This window comes from Thermobia domestica, chromosome 16, assembly GCF_964235325.1.
Source record: "Thermobia domestica chromosome 16, izTheDome1.hap1.1, whole genome shotgun sequence".
Classification (NCBI taxonomy): Eukaryota; Metazoa; Arthropoda; class Insecta; order Zygentoma; family Lepismatidae; genus Thermobia; species Thermobia domestica.
The window spans coordinates 71,887,498-71,910,601 of NC_137469.1; the positions used below are offsets into that span (position 1 = coordinate 71,887,498).

General features: G+C 33.8%; 1 protein-coding gene across 1 annotated transcript in view; it reads right to left on the reverse strand.

The window, feature by feature from the left end:
• Window positions 1-1,463: 1,463 nt before the first annotated feature.
• Window positions 1,464-23,104, reverse strand: part of LOC145673151 (glycerol kinase 5-like) — a 103,994-nt gene continuing 82,353 nt past the window's right edge. Inside the window, exons 9-11 of the mRNA XM_081742578.1 lie at window positions 22,617-22,783; window positions 11,967-12,100; window positions 1,464-6,265 (exon numbers count right to left, since the gene is read on the reverse strand). Of these exons, the coding sequence (XP_081598704.1) occupies window positions 6,114-6,265; window positions 11,967-12,100; window positions 22,617-22,783 (453 nt within the window). The 3' untranslated portion in view covers window positions 1,464-6,113. The remainder of the gene's footprint in view (window positions 6,266-11,966; window positions 12,101-22,616; window positions 22,784-23,104) is intronic.

The following is a 23,104-nucleotide window of genomic DNA, read 5'->3' on the forward strand; positions in this document are numbered from 1 at the left end:
CCTTTGCTGTCTCGTCTGAAGAAGGAGCAATTTCTGGATAGGGTGTTGACATGTAATGAGAAGTGGGTCCTGTACGAAGCTCCACGGCGCCGTCATCATTGGTTAGTATCCCATGAACCGGTTTCAAAACAGTCGAAACCAGCACTGCACCAGAAGAAGGTCCTCCTGTGTGTTTAGTAGACTGTTCGCGGCATCGTGGATCGGGAACTGCTACCGGCTGGTCAGAGCATCAATGCAACTGTGTACTGTCAGTAGTTGAGCCGTGTTCAAGAAAAAACTCAAAGCTTTGGAGCCAGCACTTTTGAATCGCAAAGGGATCCTCCTATTTACAGAAGAACGCTAAGCCCCACATGGCTAGGATGATCCGGAACACCATTCTATGCCTTGGATGGAAAACTATTGCATCCACCATACTCCCTGGACATTGCATCACCCGATTATCACCTGTTCCATCACTTTAGAGGACACCAGTTCAAACCCCTATTGAGGTGCAAAATGCACTTGATACCTTCTTCGTTTCACAGCCCTCCAAGTTCTACTGCAATGGAATCTATGGCCTTCCAGAACGTTGACAGAAGTTCGTTGATGCTGATGGGAACTATTTTTTATCTTCCAGGTACGTCTTAGGTGACATATCGATGTTCGAAGGTGCTGGGTGGAAATGCGATAGAACTTTCTTGGTTACCTTTATAATTACACAAACTGATTTAACGGAATTAGATATCCAAGGATGCTGCGTGACAATACGGGCACAACAATGAAAATAATTTAAACCTAACCTTTTGTTACAAAATAAATATAAACCGTGTAAAAAGTATCAACTAATTGCACATATTATAAATAAGATAATTAATTAATTTAATATTCAAGCATTTACATTTAGTTCGTTGGCCCGTAAAAGGTACTTCAAAATCTGGTCACTCAAACTGGGGCCCCGGAAATCTAACATTAGTATGCGAAACACTTAATATACTAAACGTTTACTTAGATTTTCAACTATTTGTATGTTAGTAAATGTGTTGCGAATAGAAACGCTTCTTATGTAGACGTTTAAACCAGGGATGCAAATAAGCAACAAAATTTTACTATCTCAAGAAAAAAAGCTTGTAGTCCACGTTCCACAATAGGCATCATTTACTTACCTTCGGTATGTTGTTATATGATATTAAATACTCGCCCGCACCGATGAACCACTCGCCCCGGGCGAGTGCTTATTTGCATCCCTGGTTTAAACCATCTCCAATTAGTAAAAGTTTTACAAAATCATTTCGTGGATACAATCGTATACTATAAAACTTTTTCTTTGCTAAATGATTACAAAACCTGGAATCAGTTTTGAATTCCTAGTATATAGTCTTAGTGCCCATATATAGTCTTAGTGCTTTGATATTAAATCATTAATCTGGGCTTAAATATATAGGTTAAAAAGTTAGATAGGCAACAGCATAATAAGAACTCTCAAATCATTAACAACATGATTTATTAATTTTATAAACAACCCTTACCTCATAACAACAATGTGTATAAAAATATATGCATAGTGATATATTAAATATACGAGAACAAAACGGCAACAAACAAGATTGACAACTAAATTGGTGGGCTCTACAGTTAGAGAGCACCTGTACAAACAAATAAGACTACGTACTAATCGTAGTAAAAATAGGATTTATATGCAAACTTATCAAATAGGCGATCAAAATCTATTGTACATTATTATTATTATTATTATTATTATTATTATTATTATTATTATTATTATTATTATTATTATTATTATTATTATTATATGCAAAAATATTTTACAAAAATATGAGCCTTTATTTTTCTGTATTTGCACATATAGGAGATTTTGCAATACTTTTTCTAATTTCTAATATTTTCGACGTTTGTTATTTTTAATTTCTTTCTTACAGATCTTTTTGCATTCATTTATTATTATCATTATTTCAAATTTACCTCTTTTCTTTAAACCAAGTATCTAGTGAATCCTATGAGTCAGACCTTTTTGCTGTCTTTTAGATACAATAAGGACGATTTAGCATCGGTCTGTTACTCGATATAATAGTGTTCGGATATTAAAATACGGTACTATTGAAAAAAATGCAAATATTCACACAATCCCTTTTCAAGATTGCCAAAAATGTTCATTTTCAGATACCTGAATCCGAAATATTACAGGAAGGATCACCAACTCGTGCCAAAAATTCTCGATTGCTACAAATATTTTTTTTTCGGACATTTTTTTTACTACAATCTTCAAGACCTATTTTCCACTGGAATTTATTAATACCCATTGGTGTATATGTACTTAGAAGCAATAGTACTCTACAAGAAAATCATGTAAGAGTCTTCCCCGTTGGTTTAGTGACTAGCACACGCGAGTTTAGTATGCGGGGTCCTGGGTTTGATTCCAAGTAGGAGCGCACTAAAATTTTAATATATTACGGTGGTTCCGATTTCGTCTTCAACTATAGATCCACGTCTCATATAGCCTTTGTACTGAAAATGGTCGCTAAACTTCAAGAAACCTCAACAAAATCATGTACGAAAAACACTAAGATATGATTATATTACATCCTGTAAAGTATACAAATCTTTCTGTTATAAATTTACATATGCAAATCGGGAAGAGTAAGACTTGGCAAAACTCTAATAAAATTACTTGCCTACTGGAAACTAAAGTTAGCTTATTCTGCTGCACAATACTTTACTATATACATATACAGATTGTAAAAGTTTCAATAAATATTACAAAGAATCGCTCAAAATTATATCGTCGGCATTTCATTGCTAAATTACAAACAAGCGTAGTACCAGAAATAAGGTTGACATTTAAAAAATGCTTATTGGTATCGAAATAATGATCAGTTTTAATAATTTTCAATTTTTCATATTTTTATTTAAATATCAAGTTATTCCTTGTGTTACACTTGCTTATAATGCAGCAACCATACACTAAACCTGTTAGTGATTTTTTTTTTTTTAATCTGAAAAATCTTACAGCAATGTGTAACGTGAGTTTATATACGAATATCCGACTTTTTGTTTTTTTCTTAAAAAAAATGAACGAATAAGTTTCCATGAATATTTGTTGCTTTTTTTTTTTTTCAAATATAAATAATTGGGTACATTTCTTTACATTGTACAGATGTGTTCGTGCGCAGTTACCCGATATTATCATAGAAAGTGGTTTGCCTTCCAAGCAATAATCTCTCTCTTCTCCAGCTTCCACATGAGCCATCGTCATTCATTATTTTGGCAAGGCTTTTATGTTTTCAATTTCATTAATTTACATATTTATTCAATTATTATTGTCATTATTTGTTAATACAGTATTTGACTACCTTAAAATCATTTTGAAACTTCAAGTTCGTGAGATTCAGGAATGAATTAATCAAAGTTTTATTATTTTAGAGAGGAAAAATTAATGCTGAATTCGAATGGGGTTCTGAAACGGATTATATTCGGATTCTGAGGTATCACTGTATTACTATTCCTAGTTGCATATAAATCCTAGCCCTATACTATCTCCGTTCTGAGATTAGAACCTAATCTAAACAAATGTATGTGTTCGAGAATTTGATTGGTTTGTACTGTAGTATTAGTAGAAATGATTACGCCAGTTTCCAATACAGTATGAATGATTATAGTAAACACATTAAATTATTATTATTTTCAATTTAACAGTGTGGTTTTACTGTTTGTTTACATCAGGTACGGTTCTTACAACGGATTTAGTTTGTGTTTTCTTAAAAAAAGTACATATAAAATTTTACGCTACTGGCCCACTCTATAGAGTTTTCAAAATAAAACATTATTTGAAAGTTTTGGAAAATAGAAATATTTTGTTTGTTAAATATATAAACATAATGTTTTAAATGTGTTACATGTTTATCGATATTTGTGCAGAGCTGAATAATGTATCTTCGAAGAATTCGACGGTATAAAAATTGACAAAGTTTTGAGCAAATTGTTTAGATAGTTTTCAACACAATAGCACTTTGTGTCCGATAACACTTTTGCACTCGTAATTGAAAATGTTGGAAGACCATTGATTTGGGCATAAGTTAAAATATATATCAAATATCAAAGGAAATGTAAATTCTGGAATATTTAAATGGCATGCCACTTCAAAAGTAATGCATATCCGAATTGTTGCTACGATGACTGTAGTCAAGGATTAAACGGAATGTACCAGAAAAGTCTGCCACTATAATTGCTTTCATCGTCCTAAGCTTATGATAGAGAAAAATTAAAATATTTTATCTTGCATATGTGGGAATGTGGAACAATCCAACTTGTATTGGAGTCTACCTTGTCCATATTAAAGATAGTATGGTACTATCTTACGAAAATCTGGACTTCGGAAACATGAGGTCGCCTCTCTGAATCATCTGGGCCTTATAGAGAGTCGTTCTGACGCGTGATTAGTGCCATACCAAAGAATTCGACTAACATGTTTCCTGCAGTAGTCAGGCCTTTAGTATGACGCTAATCATACATCAAAACGACTCTTCATAAAGCTCTCTCTCTCTTTTTTTTTTTTTTTTATCAGGATTTGCAAGATACAACTGAAAAACAAAGAAAATTTAGAATCATAACATATTAGTACTTAAAAAAAAAAAAAAAAATGAAGCAAATTTCACTAGTCGCTTGCTTCATAGAACTTTCCAAATAACGATACTAATTTGATATGAAGCCTAAATGCTTATATTCTTTGTTTTCCAGATTTTCTTGTGAAAACTGTAACAAAAATGGTAAATTAGCACAGCTTTCTCTACAGTTATGAAAACACTTAGACGAAATTAAACCATTCTGATGAAATGTTTATGAAAGCATTGTACCTCGTACTATTTTGTTACGTAGCCGAAATTCAGACCTCTTGCCTGCAGCTAACGGTAACAACATTACCTCTAAAATTCTCCCACCATCACAAGCTAACTCCTGTGGGTTTACGTACAGTTGTCAACAAAAGTGTATCCTCTATACAGTAGCAGATAATGTTTTATTGGAACAGAAAACTAAAAGAATTGGCGAGAGAAAAAATACAACTATCAGATCTAAAATAGGCTCTGAAAATTTACACTTCAATTCTTTTACCTTCCTTTCCATCAACCCACACAACTAGGGCAAAAGTAAATATAATTGAACAGAATTTGAGGAGTACTAATATATTCTAGCCAATGCTATGAAAAATTTGCTTGACGTTTGCACTTAACATAAAATAAGCCGCCAGAAAAAGTAAAAGTAACGACAAATTGATAGCTATTACTGAAAAAATAGGCACAAAGAGAAAGAAAATAATGTTAAGAAGCAATAAATCAATATTCCTCACAGACAAAGAACTATCCATAGAATAGAATATTCATAATATGTGCTTTTTCTCTCACCCTTCCGGAACAAGGATCAATATTCCTAATCTCATATAAACTGTACTGAAACTATAGGGAGGATGAGACGTTTCCCTTACCCCTGCCCTAAGGCAAGTTGAATTCTTTTCTATTTTTCTTACAGGAACTAAGTGAGTGGATACTCGCACGATAGTACAGAAAGAGAATAGACTGATTTATACGTCTGATTAGAATATGACTACAAAAAATGAGAAAACATACTATGTTACAGCATAGTTTAATGGGGTTCATTTTCATATATTAGAAACAGCGATTGGTATCATTCCTGGAAGATCTTTTGTCATTATATTCAGAGCGAATGTACGTCGTTTTTAGTAATTTATAGAGAATTATGTATTCGGCCTGCGGCCTGCCTGTGTAAAGAAAATTGTACTCAAGATTGATCTAGTACTTCCAAACTTATTGATAATAAAACCCACGTATAAAACGAGAATACACTTTTGCTGGTGACTACAAAACTAAGAAGTCATCATGACGCCAAATTTGATGTGATGTATATGCTACTTAACCAATCAAAACTAATTCATTCATTCATTTATAACATCTCTCCCGTATGACTATATAGTTCTTAAATACTATTTGCTGATTCAAGGTCTTTTGCGCATTTGAGCTTCCCTTGTATGCAACTTTTCAGATTCATTCCCACCTAAAGCTGCCATACCACCATGTAACACAATAATATTTAAAAATCTTCAAACGTCAAGCTGCTTCATACCAATTGAGCAACCGGCCCACTGCCCTTTCCCAAGTTTCGAATACTTCTTGATATCGAGTTCCTTCTGAGACATCTGGCTCAAACACACGATCTACCTGGCGCATCTGAACAAGCTCTTCTTTGGACTTCCACACTCCTGAAAGAAATTTATGCGAAAGTTACAAATTGTAAACATAAATAACACTATATTCAGTGATGTAACAAGGAGGGGCTTATGCCCCGGGCACCGGATTGAGGGGCGCAAAATTGTGCAAATATTTATTTCCACTATAAGGCAAAAGAAGGAGTTTTAGTAAACTATAGATTATTAGAAAAAAAAAAACTCAGAATTTTAACAGGACAACAACGACTCTCCAACTTTAGGATCATATCCATAGAACATAAGTTAGCTGCAAAGCTACCTTTTGAGGGCATTTTAGAAACCTTTGCAGCCAAAAGAGCCCGCAAAGCTAACTTTCAGTTCCATCTTTTTGTGTTTGGGTCAACCCAAATGAAATCGACCAATGACGGTTGCTGACAAAATTTAGTTTTTGATTATTATTATTATTATTTACCTAAGTGTGTACCATATTCTGGGAGTTGAAAACAGGTATTCATTTATAATTTAGCCGCGCAGGTTTTGTCGTAGCGGCCATTTTGTATAGGTGCCTGAGCGTATTTTGAACTTTTCAGAGAATTCCGTTAAACGCTGTAACTTTTTAGATTTTAAAGAGAATAAGTTCAAACCAAATCCATATGAAAGATAATGGAATGAACAACATTCTGTGTTCTGTGGACATTGAGACGCACTTTAGAACGTCGGGGAAAAAAGCTCTAAACATTGATGTTAGAAACCTAAAAATTTCTGTTTTGGACTGTACATTTTGAAACGAAATAAATAAGACACCTTAATTCTTTTGTTTACATAGAGACAGGATAATAGACAACATCCCAAACAAGTTTCAGATCTGAGAACCATATATTCGATTTTTTGGAAATGTTTAAACATCGCGAATTTTCGAAAATCGTGTATTTTCATCATCAAATATCTCAGGAAGGACGCAAGTGAAAAATCCTAAAGTTGCACAAAATAGACGATAGTTGTAAAGTAACACGTGGGTACAATTGCATCACTGAGACTTGAGTGGTTTTTGAGTTATAAGTTTTTTCTTTACTAGGATTTAATATCATGAAGCGCCGTGAAACGTGGATATAAACTTTGTAGCAAAAGTCAAAATAAGATAACAGTAATGTTAAATTGGTAAAATGTGCACAATTTATGAATCATATCTTGTATAAAAAAAGAAAAAGAAAAAAAGAAACGCGTCTGTTATTTTTTTCTGCCTATAGCGCTTCTGTTAAGACATCAGTGAGGTAAACAATTGACTAATTTGTGTACAGGGTTTGGCATTGATATTGAACGTACGACCTCGAAGAATTGTGAATTCTGTGGTTATTAGTTCCCGGAGAACCTTAGTGATTGGCACCCACACCTTGTCATTCGTAGGTAGTTTAGTTCTTGGGCCATGCTGATGGAAAAAGTGATCAAAAAGATCGTTATTTTCCTGATTGATGTCTTCAATTCCCCAATCCACCATTTGTCATAAATACAGGCTACGGTATCATTAAGTGCAAATGACAATATGCTATCTTTTGGAAGTACTGAAGCACTGCAATCAGTAAATTCATCTGGTTGTGACAACTCAACATCTGATTTGTGTTTTCGTCAGAGGTGCGTGCAAATCTATATGACATGATCTGGTATTGATAATTCTTTTACAAGTAGCAAATCTCTAATTTCTTGCTGTTTGACTGCACTTCTGATGAAACATAGATAAATTGTATACCTGAGATACTATCAACACAAAACCTGAGCATCTGTTCAGCTGTTAAAATTTCGAATTTCGCATCATTGGAACAACTTATAACTCAGAAACTACTCAAGTCTCAGTGATGCAATTTTACCCACGTGTTACTGCGCAACTATAGTCTATTTTGTGCAAATCTGGGGTTTTTTACTTGTGTCCTTCCTGAGATATTTGATGATGAAAATACACGATTTTCGAAAATTCGCAATGTTTAAGTTTCCGAAAAGTAAAGTATATGGTTCTCAAATCTGAAACTTGTTTGGAACATCGTCTATCTAGGCTCTATGTAAACAAAAAATTGAAGGTGAGTCTCATTTATTTTGTTTCAAAATATTCATTCCAAAACGGTCATTTTTAGATTTCCAACATCAATGTTCAGAGCTTTTTCCCCGACGTTCTAAAATATATCTCAATGTCACAGAACACAGATTGATGTCCATTCCATTATCTTTCATATGGTTTTGGTTTGAACTCATTATCTTTAAAACCTAAAAAGTTACAGCGTTTAACGGAATCCTCTGAAAAGTGCAAAATACGCACACGCGCCTATACAAAATGGCCGCTAGAAACAAACCTGTGCTGCAAAAAAATAAATGAATACCCATTTACAACTCCCTGAATGTGGTACAATCTTAGGTTAAAAAAAAAAGAAAAAAAGAAAAAGAAAAAAAGAAAAAGAAAAAGAAAAAGAAAAAGAAAAAGAAAAAGAAATTTTGTCAGCAAACTTTGACCTGGAAATTGGTCGATTTCATTTGGATTGCCCAGTTTCATTTAACTTACATCGTTTCAAGAGAGTTGTAAACTGTCCAAGTATAATACACGAAACAACATATTGACTGTTTGTCATAATTAAATATTCTATTCTAGAGCAACAGATTGTTAATCCATTCTACACATATGTACATTCCGATATAACTCCAAAAACATTGTGATTTGCAGTTATTATGATAAGACAATAAGAATACGTCAAGCATGCTACTCTCAGATTATTTAGCAATTAAATACTCATTAGTTTGGTGTTTTATCTTGTGCTAAAAACTAAATTATCTACTGCTATTTTAAAATCAAGCTTTACCACTTGACGGAGTAGAAGAATTACTGTGTAATGCCAATATGCCAATTAGAAGAATTACTGTGTGATGCCAATATGCCAATATTACTGTTATGTTAATATTATAAACAAGTCGGGGAGCGTTTCGGTTTGGTTGGTCGGTGGGGGGGGGGGGAAGCTAAGGCGAGTTATTGTTCCGGGCGACAACTAGCGTCTCTGACTATGTTATTTAAGTTTGATGTATTAGTCTTAGTTGAAGGACTTTTAAATGTCGATATGACGTCCACGGTTACTGCTGCAATTAATTTGGAGCTTATGGCTTCTCTGGCTTTGAAAGACGTTTACAATGAAACTTACAATATTAAGGTTCCTTATAGATATTTGGTTAGCATATCTTGGGAAAATTAGTGATCAATTCTGGTGGAAATTCATGTGGTTCAGATAATACGTTAAACTGCAGATCCACGTCTAACGGTTCATTCCTGTTTCGCCTAATCTTCTGGGAGAGATGTACTTAATGTTGTAGGGATTTTATAGTATTAGATATATTCATTCTCCATCGTCTTTGAGTAAATTTCCAAGCGAAAAAAAAAAAACTGAAACAGAATTTACAGAGTTCCTGGCGAGATATACACAACACAGGCAGTGCGTATGTAGCCATTGTCTACATAAAATACATTGCATGATTACACTACTGAAATACAATATATACATTTTCATTTCCTAAAAGACGCTGAATTTTAACGCATGAATGCAGAATTTTTCAGAAGAGGTAGCGAATAGAAGCAATTACACTAAAAAAATTGTATGAAGCACCCTGTTACTTGAGTTTCCATTGGCCTATTGATTATAGATGGAACAATTCTTTTTGATAGGACAAATTCTAAAACAATGAATATCCGTCCCTCGGAAGATTAAACGCAACAGGAATACCTGAAAAATGAATCCCTGTTTCACTTACATCTAGGATGATATAGAGATAATGATATACAATGGGGTAAAACTGTAGGCGAAGCAGAATAAGCAAACAACAAGAAACCCATCTCACATAATCTCTGTGCTGAAAAGGGACTTTTAGACTAGAAATGAACCAACTAGCAATTTACAACCTCAATCCTTACAGAAGAGTATTTCCTTGACAGTCAGGTGTTGGCCTCTAGGGATTCGCCGTTCATTTCACAAATTTCAAAACAACAAAATAAAATAAAAACCAATATTAAAGTTCAGGCTCTATAGCATTCTCAGGGTGTCTACTAAAATTCCAAAATGAAATTTCGTGACTTTTTCGTGACCTTTTCTTTCCCAAACTATAACATTCTCAAAAGCGAAGTTGGGTGCGAATTGGGCCGAATTCTCATACATGCGATAGAAGTGTGCTATGCTTGTGATTTAGTAGCGTCTAAAGCCGGCCATAAGCATTTTTGGTAGTGAATTTTGACGTTTCATAGAACAAATTTTTCCAGTCTATACTTATATTTGTACAGAAAAAAAAATCGTGACCCAAAAAGCTAAATTTCATGACTTTTTCTTGACTTTTTCTTGACTTTCATGACCATTTTCTGATTTCGTGACTTTTTCATGACTTTCGTGACCGATAGACACTCTGATGCTAGTACTTTGCAAAGTAGTATGAACTAAAGTTTTTTTTTTTTTTTTATTTAGGGATTACGAATTATATATTTCTTGGCGTTCGGCATCGATGATGTTTTAAGCCGGTCGCATATGAGAAATGATGCATCTCGGTGATCATACTACCCAAGGAAGTGGAGAAGGAAGGTAGCGCCCTGGAGTCTTTATGTTAGGTACCATTCCGACATTTTTCTGGTGTGAATGAGGAAAACGCAGGAAAAACCTCACTCAGCATAGCTAGCCAGAAAAGGCATTTACTTTTACATCTTTCTGACCAAATGTCCCCACCGGGAATCGAAACCGGGACAGCTCGCATGAAAGGCGACAACGTTAGCGACTACGCTACGCGGGGCATCCTGTGAACCAAAATAAGTGTGTTTCAAACAAATATTGCATAGATATCGGTATAATATTAAATAGTGAACAAATAATTTAATCAAACTGAACAAAATTTCTGGGTCTTCAGAAAAAAAATCAAATCTTTCCTCGGAAATTTGTTTATCTCCTCTGGCCCAAAATCTCAGTAAAATGTTCTATGCACAAAAATCAAGCATGACATAAACCTAAATATGACCATATCTTTGAAAATAATGTTATGATTGTAATTGTTATTTTGGAAAGCACTATTGTCATAAAAATTTACTGTGAAATTGTTTTTATTATCCATAAATTGTTTACACAGTAAACGGTGTACGAAAGGAAACGAGATTTCTAGTTCACGTTAAACGATTATCCACTGAGGCTAAGAGAAACTGTGATTATGACCATTATTGAAATGATGGAATGAAAAAAGTGGAAGCAAACAGGAGAAAACCGCCTACGCACACAGTATTTGCACACCACAAAACAAACACGACACGAGTTGGGATCGAACCAGAGATTCCAAGCATCAGAGGTGAGCGCTCTATTATCGAGCCACTGCGGTTCTGTAAACAATGTTTCTGTCATTGAATTATTTACAAATAGTCAATACATAATCAACAAATACCATTCTTTATATTTCTAGATTTGATTTTCGTCAACTAACATTCTAAATTTGGATTTCTTGGTCTCCGAAGCTTATGAAAATCCTCTAATTTTAAAAAGAAAAAAAATCATAAACGAAAGGAAATACTTCTAATTCTTTGAATATCAGAACACTTAGCCACAAAATGACTTCTCATTATTGAATATGATTCTAGAGTCAGTTAATTTTTGGCCTTCGGATATCTAAAAGTATCCGTAAGAGTCGCCATCTCGATGAAACCAAACAATTTTCTTTTGTTATACTTTCAATAATAGAATTGTAATTCTTCTCGTTAAAAGATTACCTGCTGCCAAACCTGCCAGATATGCAGCTCCTAATGAAGACATTTCAGTGCACGTCGAACGTTCCACACTTATTCCTGTGAGATTTGCCAAAAGTTGATTCACAAAATCATTTTTTGACACCCCACCGTCAACTCTAAGAAAAAGAAAAAAAGTAAATGTACATTTATAATGTGATCGAGTGTTGAAATTATCTCCTTTCTTACACAGAACTCTTGCCACAAAAATTTAATTGATATGAAACGAGCTTAAACTTAGCCAATTTAGACATTCACTAACATTTTGATCCATCACTAACATGAAAAATGCAGGATGAGTCTCACTTACATGCTCACAAAACAACTCGATTGAAATAGAACAAGTGAAATATTCAGATTTACAATCATTGACAGAAAAAATGGTATGTTTTACACAGAGTGGCCCAAAAGTGGGTATACAGTCTACGGGTGTCTCTGGCGGGGGGACGAGGTGGACGCCCCCCAATATTTTGAAGTGCAAAATATTCAATGTTCTATTCTTATTTTATTTTATTTTATTTACAAACGACAGAATAACATATAAATGATTATTATTATATTTATTTGGAATATAATATTCAGACTGTGAAACGATTACAACAGAGCTCTTGATATGTCTCACGAGGTCCGTGGAGGTAAGCAAAAAATAACAAATGGAATTGAAGATAATAAACAGGCTGGGCTAGGTACTACCATTTAAATCACCTTCTTTGATGTCCCCTCCAAATTTTACATGCCAGAGACGCCAGTGATACAGTCCCGTACTGATCGGTCATGACATTTTATATCATTTACTTATTATTATCCATACAGGTATTCCTTCCTTATCTATTCTTAATTTATTTTCACTTATACCTTAAGCTCGGAACAAACCAAAGCAAATAAAGTCGTTATCTTAATAAATTAAAATGTCATACTTGATCGAAGCTGCATACATACTTTTGGGGCACCCTGTATAATCTGTATACAAAATAGCTGGTACAGGTGCATGGTCCAGTTATTCAGTTCTCTTGGGAGGCAAGATATTGAGTGAGGATCGGGCTATACTATTAGGGTTGATCTCACATAATAGTTATGCACCCGGCAACTTAAACCCCACTCATGGTTTACAATCGTAATAATAATAATAATAATAATAATAATAATAATAATAATAATAATAATAATAATAATAATAATAATAATAATAATAAATACTCTCTTCTTTGTAAGCTTGGTGTTACATAAGGACTCAAAATATTTTAAAAATCAAACTCAAAACCTTATATAAAATATGCCACTTTCTTTTGTCGATAACTGTACAGTACAATTGGTGCCTAACAAAAATGTAAAGCAGACAGTCAACTTTAATATTATATACGACAATAACTTGATAGAAAAAAAAAAAAAAAGACAAGCTGTATCAAAGCAGTACAATGTAAAGAACGCATTAAATTACCTTTTTTATGCACGAATTGATAAAATATCGTTTCTTGCTTTATTTAATTTTTTTGATACTGCTTAGAATTATCTATCACTTCTATTATTGTTTAAATATAAATTTTGACCAGGAAGGAGTTAACAAATACTACATGCAATTCATAGGCAGCGATTCGTTGTTTGGCTAGAGAGAGTTATTTGTCAATATAACAACGATTTATTGATCTGGGACCATGTTTAAAATACACATAATAATACAACAATAACATAATATTTTGAAATATGAAGTTCGTGATTCGTCCATATAAGCAGAAGATGCGATTTTTTCACTTCTTTCTAATTTTAATTATAATAAAGTAAAACTCGCTAAGTTGGCCATCTCCCTAACTTGGGATCTGCTTAATTTGGTCTGGTATTCGTAGAACCCTGTAGATGTAGCTACATGTTATTATTACATTGTAAGTTGCCCATTTGTGTAAGTTGGACCCAGGGCCGGCCTTAAGCCGATTGGACCGATTGCTCCCAATCGGGCCCCGCGCCTAAGGGGGCCTCGCGCTAGTGCCGTTTACTCTACTCTCCAGTCTAATGTATTCTCCATTGCCGTTTTAAGAGCATATTAGGTCCCAGAACAAACACGTGTGTTGTGGTCCTTGTTATGACTAAATCTTGCTCCTAATACATGTAATTAATACATGCCTTACTGTTCGCGGAGTCCCCAGTCCTTGCGGGGCCCCCGGCCAAGTGACTATGGTACAGTTAAGATGGCTCAGCTACTCTCGTTTGTCAAGTACACACAACATATTGCAATACAGGTACATACATGGACTCCACAAGGGAGGGTATGGCCTGTCCTTGACAATTAAATGAATAGTTTGTATTAAGTTTCCGGACATAAGCAAATATTTTCTGAATTTAATGATGTTGTAGTTTCTTTATTTTTTTACTTTGCAACTTCTGTTGTAAAAATAGATATTATGTCCAGGGAGTATTCTGCACACCCCTAACACTCCCCCAAATTTCCTTACATACATCCCTGGGCGTAAAAATATGGTTTTCTTTGAGTCTGTGTAAAAATGTATATCATTATTCTGGGTGCACACCCTCTTTTATTTTGAACACCCCACTACGTAAACGTTCATGGCGTTCTTACTGATTCTGTCCTGTGATACTACCGTGAATACAGAGATGGTATCAAACAAATCAGCGTCAGTGCGATTTCTTTGCATATTCTTTCTCTAATTATAGCTATATTAAAAATACAAAAGCAGAGAACGAACTTTGCCTTCTCCTGCGAAAAATCCTGTGGATTTTTTTTTTTTTTTTTAAATCAAGTCAAAAAAATCGAATGTACTGTATAATATTGCGTACGATTAGATGGTTGCTTATGAAGGTTTGTCTTCTAACTCGAATAATCCAATAGAAAGTATGTCATCCATCTTTCATGAGTTCCTAAAGGTTTATGATCGTCTCATCGCAATTTCATTTTTATCTGCAGTCGATAACGATTTCAATCTGATTATACCTTTCATAAGTACCTACCTACGATGTTCTCACTAGCGTACATTAGGTTTTCCTAACTTGAATTCTTTTCAAAAACATAGAGCTGTTAAAAAATCTTTGAACCAACGAATTCTTATCAATGTGCATTTCATTGTGTCTTATAAATATAAACTTACGGTAGACTTCACCATTGTATTTCTCGTAAAATTCTAACTCAATTTGATATATTACATGACTCCCTTTCTGATTAAGAGAGTCGAACGAGATACAAGATGGCTGACGTGAAAATGGCGACCATGATAAGCATACCCTCAAACAGAGGGTCTACTTCCTCCCGGTGTCAGTTAATGTATTTTTGTTTTTCATCCCTTTACCCGTTTTACAAATAAAATGACATTTTCAAACTTGAAACACATTGTTATGGCTTATTCTGATCAATCAGGTTTTTGGCCACTGCGGAACGCCATGGGGAAACTAAAACGTAATTTTAGAGCTTCTTTTAACAACTTTAAAATTTTACGGGGGGTCCGGGGACCTCAGTGTTTGGTAATGTGGGGACTGAAAACGTAATTTTAGGGCCATCTACATGCCATCGGATACACAGCTTTCATATTCATCCACAAAAACAAAACCATTCAAGAATTTTCTCTTTGGACAAAGTAGCTTGAGGACTAGACATTCTGGCCCCACTTCACGGGAACGAACCAACACTTCTTGTCTTGTCTTGCCTTTTCTGAACTAAACTAAATTAATTGTTTAAATAAATAATTTCACAGGCACTAAAACAAGTAGTATTATAACTATGACCTTTTTAGGTATGATATACTAATATTGCTAGTTGTAGATTTACATATTATTATAATTATTAAGTATTCTGCCTTTTGACAGGCCCTGGGTCTAATGAGGTTTTCTTCTTTCCTTCTTAATTTTCAGTTTGGGCTTGGAAATTTTCTTCCATGTTTCTCGATTTTCAGCTTCCTCTTTTAACCCCCAATATTATCCTCTATTTTCCAAATCATCGATCACTTGTGTTCTTCTTACTATTTCTCGCTTTCCTTCCATCTTTCCTTCTATGATGATATCAAGAAGATAATTTCTTCGCAAAACGTGTCTAATCCAAGTGGCTTTTCTACGAAGGATAGTGGCTAGAAGCGTTCTCTTCTCTCCTATTCGCTTTAAAACATCTTCGTTTGTTATTATCTCTGTTCATTTTATCTTCTTCATCTTCCTCCAACATCATATTTCGAAACTCTATAAATATTTCTTCTCTAACTTTCGTAATGTCCAAGTCTCTGTGCAATAATGTCCAATACTCCATATATAGCACTTGACCAATTTCTTCCTTAGTCCAGTATTAAGGCTGCTAGTTAAGAGTGACGTTTTCTTGTTGAGTGCATCTTTGGCTATGGTAATTCTCGACTTGATCTCTTTTTCGCAGTACGCATCTTTCGTCAAAATACTTCCCAGATATTTGAAATGGTCAACCTCTTCAAGTAATCTTTGTTCTACTCTGACCCGTAAGGGCGCATTTCCATGGGATATTATAATGACTTACGATTTTTTAAATGTTGATTTCCATTCCATATAGTTTGCCAGTGTCAACTATTTTGCCAATCATCTCTTGTAGTCCTTCTTCGGTTCTAACTATAATAACAATATCATCTGCATACCTGATCTTGTTAATGATCTGCCCTCCAATCTTGAAATCCCCAATTCCCATTAATGCTTCCTTCACTATAAGTCTTGAATAATTGGGATGACATACTACATCCTTGTCTGAATTCTCTTGCAATCTCCACATTATTGGTTTCTCCTTCATTCAAGCGCATCGTGACTCGTTATCCTATGTACAGATTCCGAATGAGCCGTCGGTCTCTCAAGTTGACCCTAATTTCTTCAAGTATTTTAAAAAGTTTCGTCCAATTGATCGAAAGCTTTTTGTCAGTTACATATATATAATTTTATATTGAAATGTACCTTATATATGTTTAGTCTACAAACTTTCACACAATATTTAAGCGCACACTTCGATTGCAATCCATTCTGGCTGCAAAATCTCTATTAAACTTTTGAAATGAAATGAAAATGATTTTTTTATTTGGCGTCCAAGGCTTTTTCGTTACGAGAAGATGGATGATTAATAAAAGGGAGTGATTATGAAAATAAATTTTGTGTGTTCTCCCAGCGGGAATCGGGCTCAAGACTATGTACAGCACAGGTGCACGCGCTAACCAGTAGACCAACAGGGAGAGCGCAATATATATATATATATATGTATGTTCTACAGACTTTGGTGCAAGTTAGTTGTAAACCTGGGGCCCCGCACCACCTAAGGCCAGCCCTGGTTGGACCCTTCATGTGAAACTAAGAGCTACCAACTTAGATTTCATTGTAATCAGCATACAGTAGTATAGTTTTAACACGTTCAAACTATCAACTATTGTAACTATCAACTTTCATTAAATAAACTTTAATAAGATTTATTTATTTATTTATTTATTTATTTATTTATAATGCTAGAAACAGCGACAGCTATCACCCAAAGACAGCATTGTGTGAAAATCAGTTATTAGAACATTTATATATATATATATATATATATATATATATATATATATATAGATAGATAGATAGATAGATAGATAGATAGATAGATAGATAGATAGATAGATAGATAGAGAGATAGATAGAGAGAGAGAGAGAGAGAGAGAGAAAGAGAGAGAGAGAGAGGACTACAGAAAATAAAAATGTTGCCTTACTTATTAATGCTTCATCCCCTTTAGCCTAGCTGGCATAACCGTGGGGCGTAAAACTAAAAAGATGATTTTATTAATGCTTCAGGGGACACGGTGACTCAGTGGTCGCTTACCTCTGGTGCGTGCGGTCGCAGGTTCGATCCTCAGCCAGGTAAGTTTGTGGTGGACAATATCGAGGAATTGAGGGACGTTAAACTGAAATATTTCATTTAAAACATGTTTCGTATCTATCATAATTTACTTGTTGACCGCTTATCACACACTTTTGTTTATTCATATACATGAAAATACAATTATTGTTTCATCATTTTGTTAATTTCCTTGAGCTTTATTATTATTATTATTATTATTATTATTATTATTATTATTATTATTATTCGTCGTTGTCGTTGTCGTAGTAGTAGTAGTAGTAGTAGTAGTAGTAGCAGTAGTAGTAGTAGTACTACTACTACTACGACGACGACGAATAATAATAATAATAATAATAACTAATTGTTGTTTCTCAACAATCTACCTTATTATAGTCTACCTATTAACATCTATCATTCCTTGTATTGTCCTAACATTAGGAATTGTCAATAAAAAGTTTTGAACTTCGTAAGTGCTGGACAATTTATTAATTTCAAAATTTTGTTCTAACTAATCGATCACGTAACATGCGTTTGTTTTTCGATAAGTTAGATTTTAAAAATATTCCCTATTGTTCGTAATTATAAGCGGTAAAATCGTATCTGATTTTCAAACTAAACATGTGATAGACCTTTTTTATATTTGCTCTACAGTATTTCTGAGAGTGAACTTTCACTACAGAGTTCCACATTGGACATGCATATTCTAATTTTGTCTTACTAAAATTTCGTACAATGAAAAATATGTTCCAATATTATTGAAATTATTCCATTGAGCAGGATAGAAAAAAAAATCATGATTTAAAAAATCATTTTTGTGGATTTTTTATTTAAATCAAATCTTTCTCCTCGTCTAATACAAGTTTCGAATTGAAGAAAAGCATTAGAAATTAGTATTAAATGTTAATTATGCCATTCAAGTGAAAGTATTGGGACTGAAGTTTCAATTAATCCCCAATCGTTAATCTATTTCAATCCAAACAATTTCTTAAGTATTAAGGAAAAAGTATAGCAACGTTTATCAACATGACACTTATTTTCACAAAGTTAATGATATTTGGCAGGGGCATGTTTTAAAAAAAATCGGAAATAGTTTGCGGCACGAAATACTTGCGAATATAGAATACTTAAATTTCGCCCAAAGTTTAAATATATATATATATATATATTATATAATATAAAGTTTCGTAGAGGGGATCGGACTGCTCTAAATACGTCCCTATTATCTGGGAACAAACAAACAAAGGCGAACACAACAGATTTTTTTCTTAAATGTCGACGATTTCTCCGTTGGAATAGTTAACGAATTAAAAACCCTATGTTACAAAGAGAAGAAAAGTAGGATTTCCTCGTTACCCTTTCCAAACGTATTTTCTCTAATCATTCCTCTACATGACACTCATTTCCATACTGTGCTGTACATACATATGGGTCTCATTGTATTATGACTTATCTTCCATAATCGAAGTAGCAAAACAGAAACCGAATTTTACTTATTTTCACTTTAAATTAATTTATTTCGAAATTTGAAATAAATAAACGATTTTTATTTTAAAAAAATCAAGAGATTTAAATTTGATTTAAATCGTGATTTAAATCAATCCACCCTGCTATTGAACTAATAGAAAGCCTAAATTTTTGTGCCATCTCCAGTTATCTTCACATGTTCAAACAAAACCTTTGTTAAAGTCTTTTATACATGGTGGGGCAAATAAAAGTGGTCATGAAGTGGACGAGTGGATACAATTGAACGTGAATGTATGCACGGAACTACACCACATGTACGCACACCACCGATTCAAATTTTAGTGCGAGTTGTGTCAGTGAGAGTTTTGCTGTGCGCAGATGAAAATTGTACTCACAGTGCAGCAGAGGGTATTCGTTGTGGAAGGTTATCCAGCTGGCCACCCCAGTCACCTGATCTGTCAATGTGCGATTACTTTCTGTGAAGGAAATCTCAAGTCTAAGGTGTATCGCAACAACCCTCATAGTCTTCAAGAACTGTAGCCAAACATTTCTGATGAGACTGCAGCAATTCCAGCAGCCCAGCTTCAATCTGCCTTCTGCAACTTGCTGGCCAACACCCAAAAGTGCCACAAGAGATGAATGGTGGTCATTTTCAACATCTGCTACAAGCAGGTTAGCGAATTATTTCCTTTCCTTTGCTGTGTTTCTTTGTACTCTGGAATTATGTGCTCCGGGCTACTTTTATTTGCCCCACCCTGTATTATATTATATCAAATAATAATAATAATTGTAATAATGATAAAAAGAGTAGGAAGTATAGAGGAATAAATAGCCTTACAATATTGCTTCCTTGTACTTTCAAAAAAAAAAAAAAGATTTCCGGTTTCAATTTTATCTATAATTTTGCCGAACTAAATTTTATTTATTTATTTTCAAGTAACACTACAAATGTGTCATATTTTATATCGAGCCATTTCATATCAAATCCACGCTCGGTGTCAGATCAGATCATGCAGATTGCAGTGATATTTTATATTCTGACTGCTATCATCAGTGTGTGGAACAACCAGAAAGCTCAAGTTGATTTGTGAATCGGTTTCGAAATTACAGGCTCCTAAAGTTCAAAATTTACAAAAACTGCATGAGTGACATTTGCTCGCTTGATATTTGCGTCTATATAAAGGACCAAGGATGTTGGTTAAGATGCCATTTTAAAGCTTTTGAAAAGAGCTTTCAAATGGTGTAAAGGTAACACTATTGAACTTTTTAATTTTTTCAAAAAAAAAAAATAAATAAATAAATAAATAAAATAAAATAAAAATAAATAAATAAATAAATAAAATAAAAAATCTTAATTTGATTTTCTCAAAAAGTCGTATTTTTATTTTTTTCAAAAAAACATACAACACTTTCGGATTCTTATGAATGTATCCTCAAAATTTTATTTTGGAATCAGAATGGGGTGAATTGTTACAAAAGTTTCAGTTTCCAAAAACTGAGTTGAAAATCGCGTTAGTTTAGGTTCTTTATATTATAATAAATGCCATTAAAAAATCACACGAAATAAATAAGAATATATTATAGCCAAATTAATACGTAACATACCACAGTGTCAAAAACAACATTGACCAAGTTTCTGTCCATACTTGGGAGTTCAAGTCTTCTCTGAATACTCCTTACGACTTAGTTTTGGAGTGATATTGAAAGGCTTTTTCGGTTGTCGCTACATCTTTGTCAAGCAAAGTGTATAGTCAGCCTCTTTAGGGTCACAAGATTCACTTTATACAGTATATCCACTGCACGGGTTCAGAGAACATCTAGCTTATCAGGATATATAAAAAGATGGAAATGGGCCAATTGAATAGAGAAACGTCATTTTCACTTCATTTTTCCCCAAAACATACGCCAACCACCACCTGTTGTTATAGATTGCAGTTATGTCTCTATTGCCAGCCTGTCTTTGGAATTTGGTGAGTGTCTGTTACAATAACTCTGACAATACGAAACTATCTTGAAAAAAAGTTTGAAACTATCTGAAGCTCCAGGAATAAACGCGTAAAATTTGTATCTCAGGAACTGTGCTTTACTAAAACGATTTTGAAGGAGTATTGCTGACTCGGTGAGCTCTTCTTGACTGATAAATGTAAAATGCACTCGAGTGAAGTCTCCCGCTGCCCAGTCGAAAAGTTGTCAAGGTGAAGAACTGTGTTATTATATGAATGCTGCAGACTTACTTGGGCTGCCAAACTCTTGATTGTGCCACCAACCCCATTACAAGGTCCCTTTTCATGAGCTGTTGCAGCAAAGTGCCATTCAGACTATATAACAAAATCAGCTTTACGTAAACACAAGCTTTTATTCTTTTCTATACCGAAAAAGACAGTTTTATATTATTTGACCTACAATACAATAGCACAAGTATGGGAGTAGATGTAGTCACCAAGAGATGCTCCCCTCTGACGTCGTCACTGACTAAATGGATGAACAGTGGCTTGCTTACTAGTCCAGTAATAACTTTGCGTCTCATACTTTGCTACAAAATTATTATTTCCATCCATTTCAAAAGAGGAACCCAAATTAAACTTATTTTCAACTCCACGTTTGGAAGTGGAAACTCTTGTAACAAATGATCCCATATTGATCCTAAAATAAAACTTCGAGGATACAGTCACAACAGTGTGAGTACTTTTATTTTATATTATTATATTATATTATATTTTAATTTATAACGCATCAGTTTGTTTATTTAATCGATTTTATCATTTTGTCAAAGATTATGTATGGCTAGATGTGTAATATGTGGAAATATTATTTTATGAAAGGAATGATTTTCATGCAAAATTACTATAGATAGCTTTAGTAAAAATCAAGCTAAATTAGCACTGTATTAAAACAAAGTTTGGGAAAAATAAAGCATAATGTGGGTTGTTATATTATATATATATATATATATACACTTTTGAAACTTCACTATATGGCATTTAGGGAAAATCAAATTCAAAATTTTGAATTTTTCGAAAAAAAAAAATAAATTCTGTACTGTTATATACCATCTGAAAGCTTTTTTTTTTTTTTTTTCATAAGCTTTCAAATAACACTTTAACCAACCGTACGCAACCACAAATGCCAATAGAATAAATATCATTTACGCAATGTTTGATAAATTTTGAGAACTTCGAGAGCCTGTAATTTCGAAACCGGTTCACATACCAACCTGAAATACAAGGGGTTGTCATTTTCCAGTGGTACCAAGAGCTGTACCCAATTTCATCGAAATATGACAAGGTAAGGTAAAAATCTGTTTGAAGATTGTGTTGATTTGACATAAAATGGCTCTATTAGGACATTATTATTTTAAATCTTACCGAATTTTTGGAGAAAATTCAAAGCTCGCTTCCTTTAGCAGTACACGATACAACTGCTGTACGCGGAATGTAATACTTTCTAAAATCGATCTAACTAGATGAGGCTTCCTAGTAGACGGTTTGAAACCAACAAACCCTGTTGCTGCATGGAAATCATTAATTGGAGCCTGAAAAACGAACAAAATCTGTGGTTAAGTTTCAACTAACATGTAAAAGTATATGAATATATAAACTAACGTATACTATATGTTTATGATATGATGGCTATATGGTTTTTCTAGTTTGTATTTAATATGCATAAAATGGTACCCTGATCGAGTCTTGCTGGAATTAATTCAATATCCTCGAAAGTACTATTTAACGTTGTGTTGAACAGGAAAATCTGTAATTGAATGTTGACTATTTTAATGCGATCATTGAAGGCGCTTGATTAGAGATACCAAAGATATTCTCTACTTGTAAGATTTTTGTTCAAAGCATGTATATCA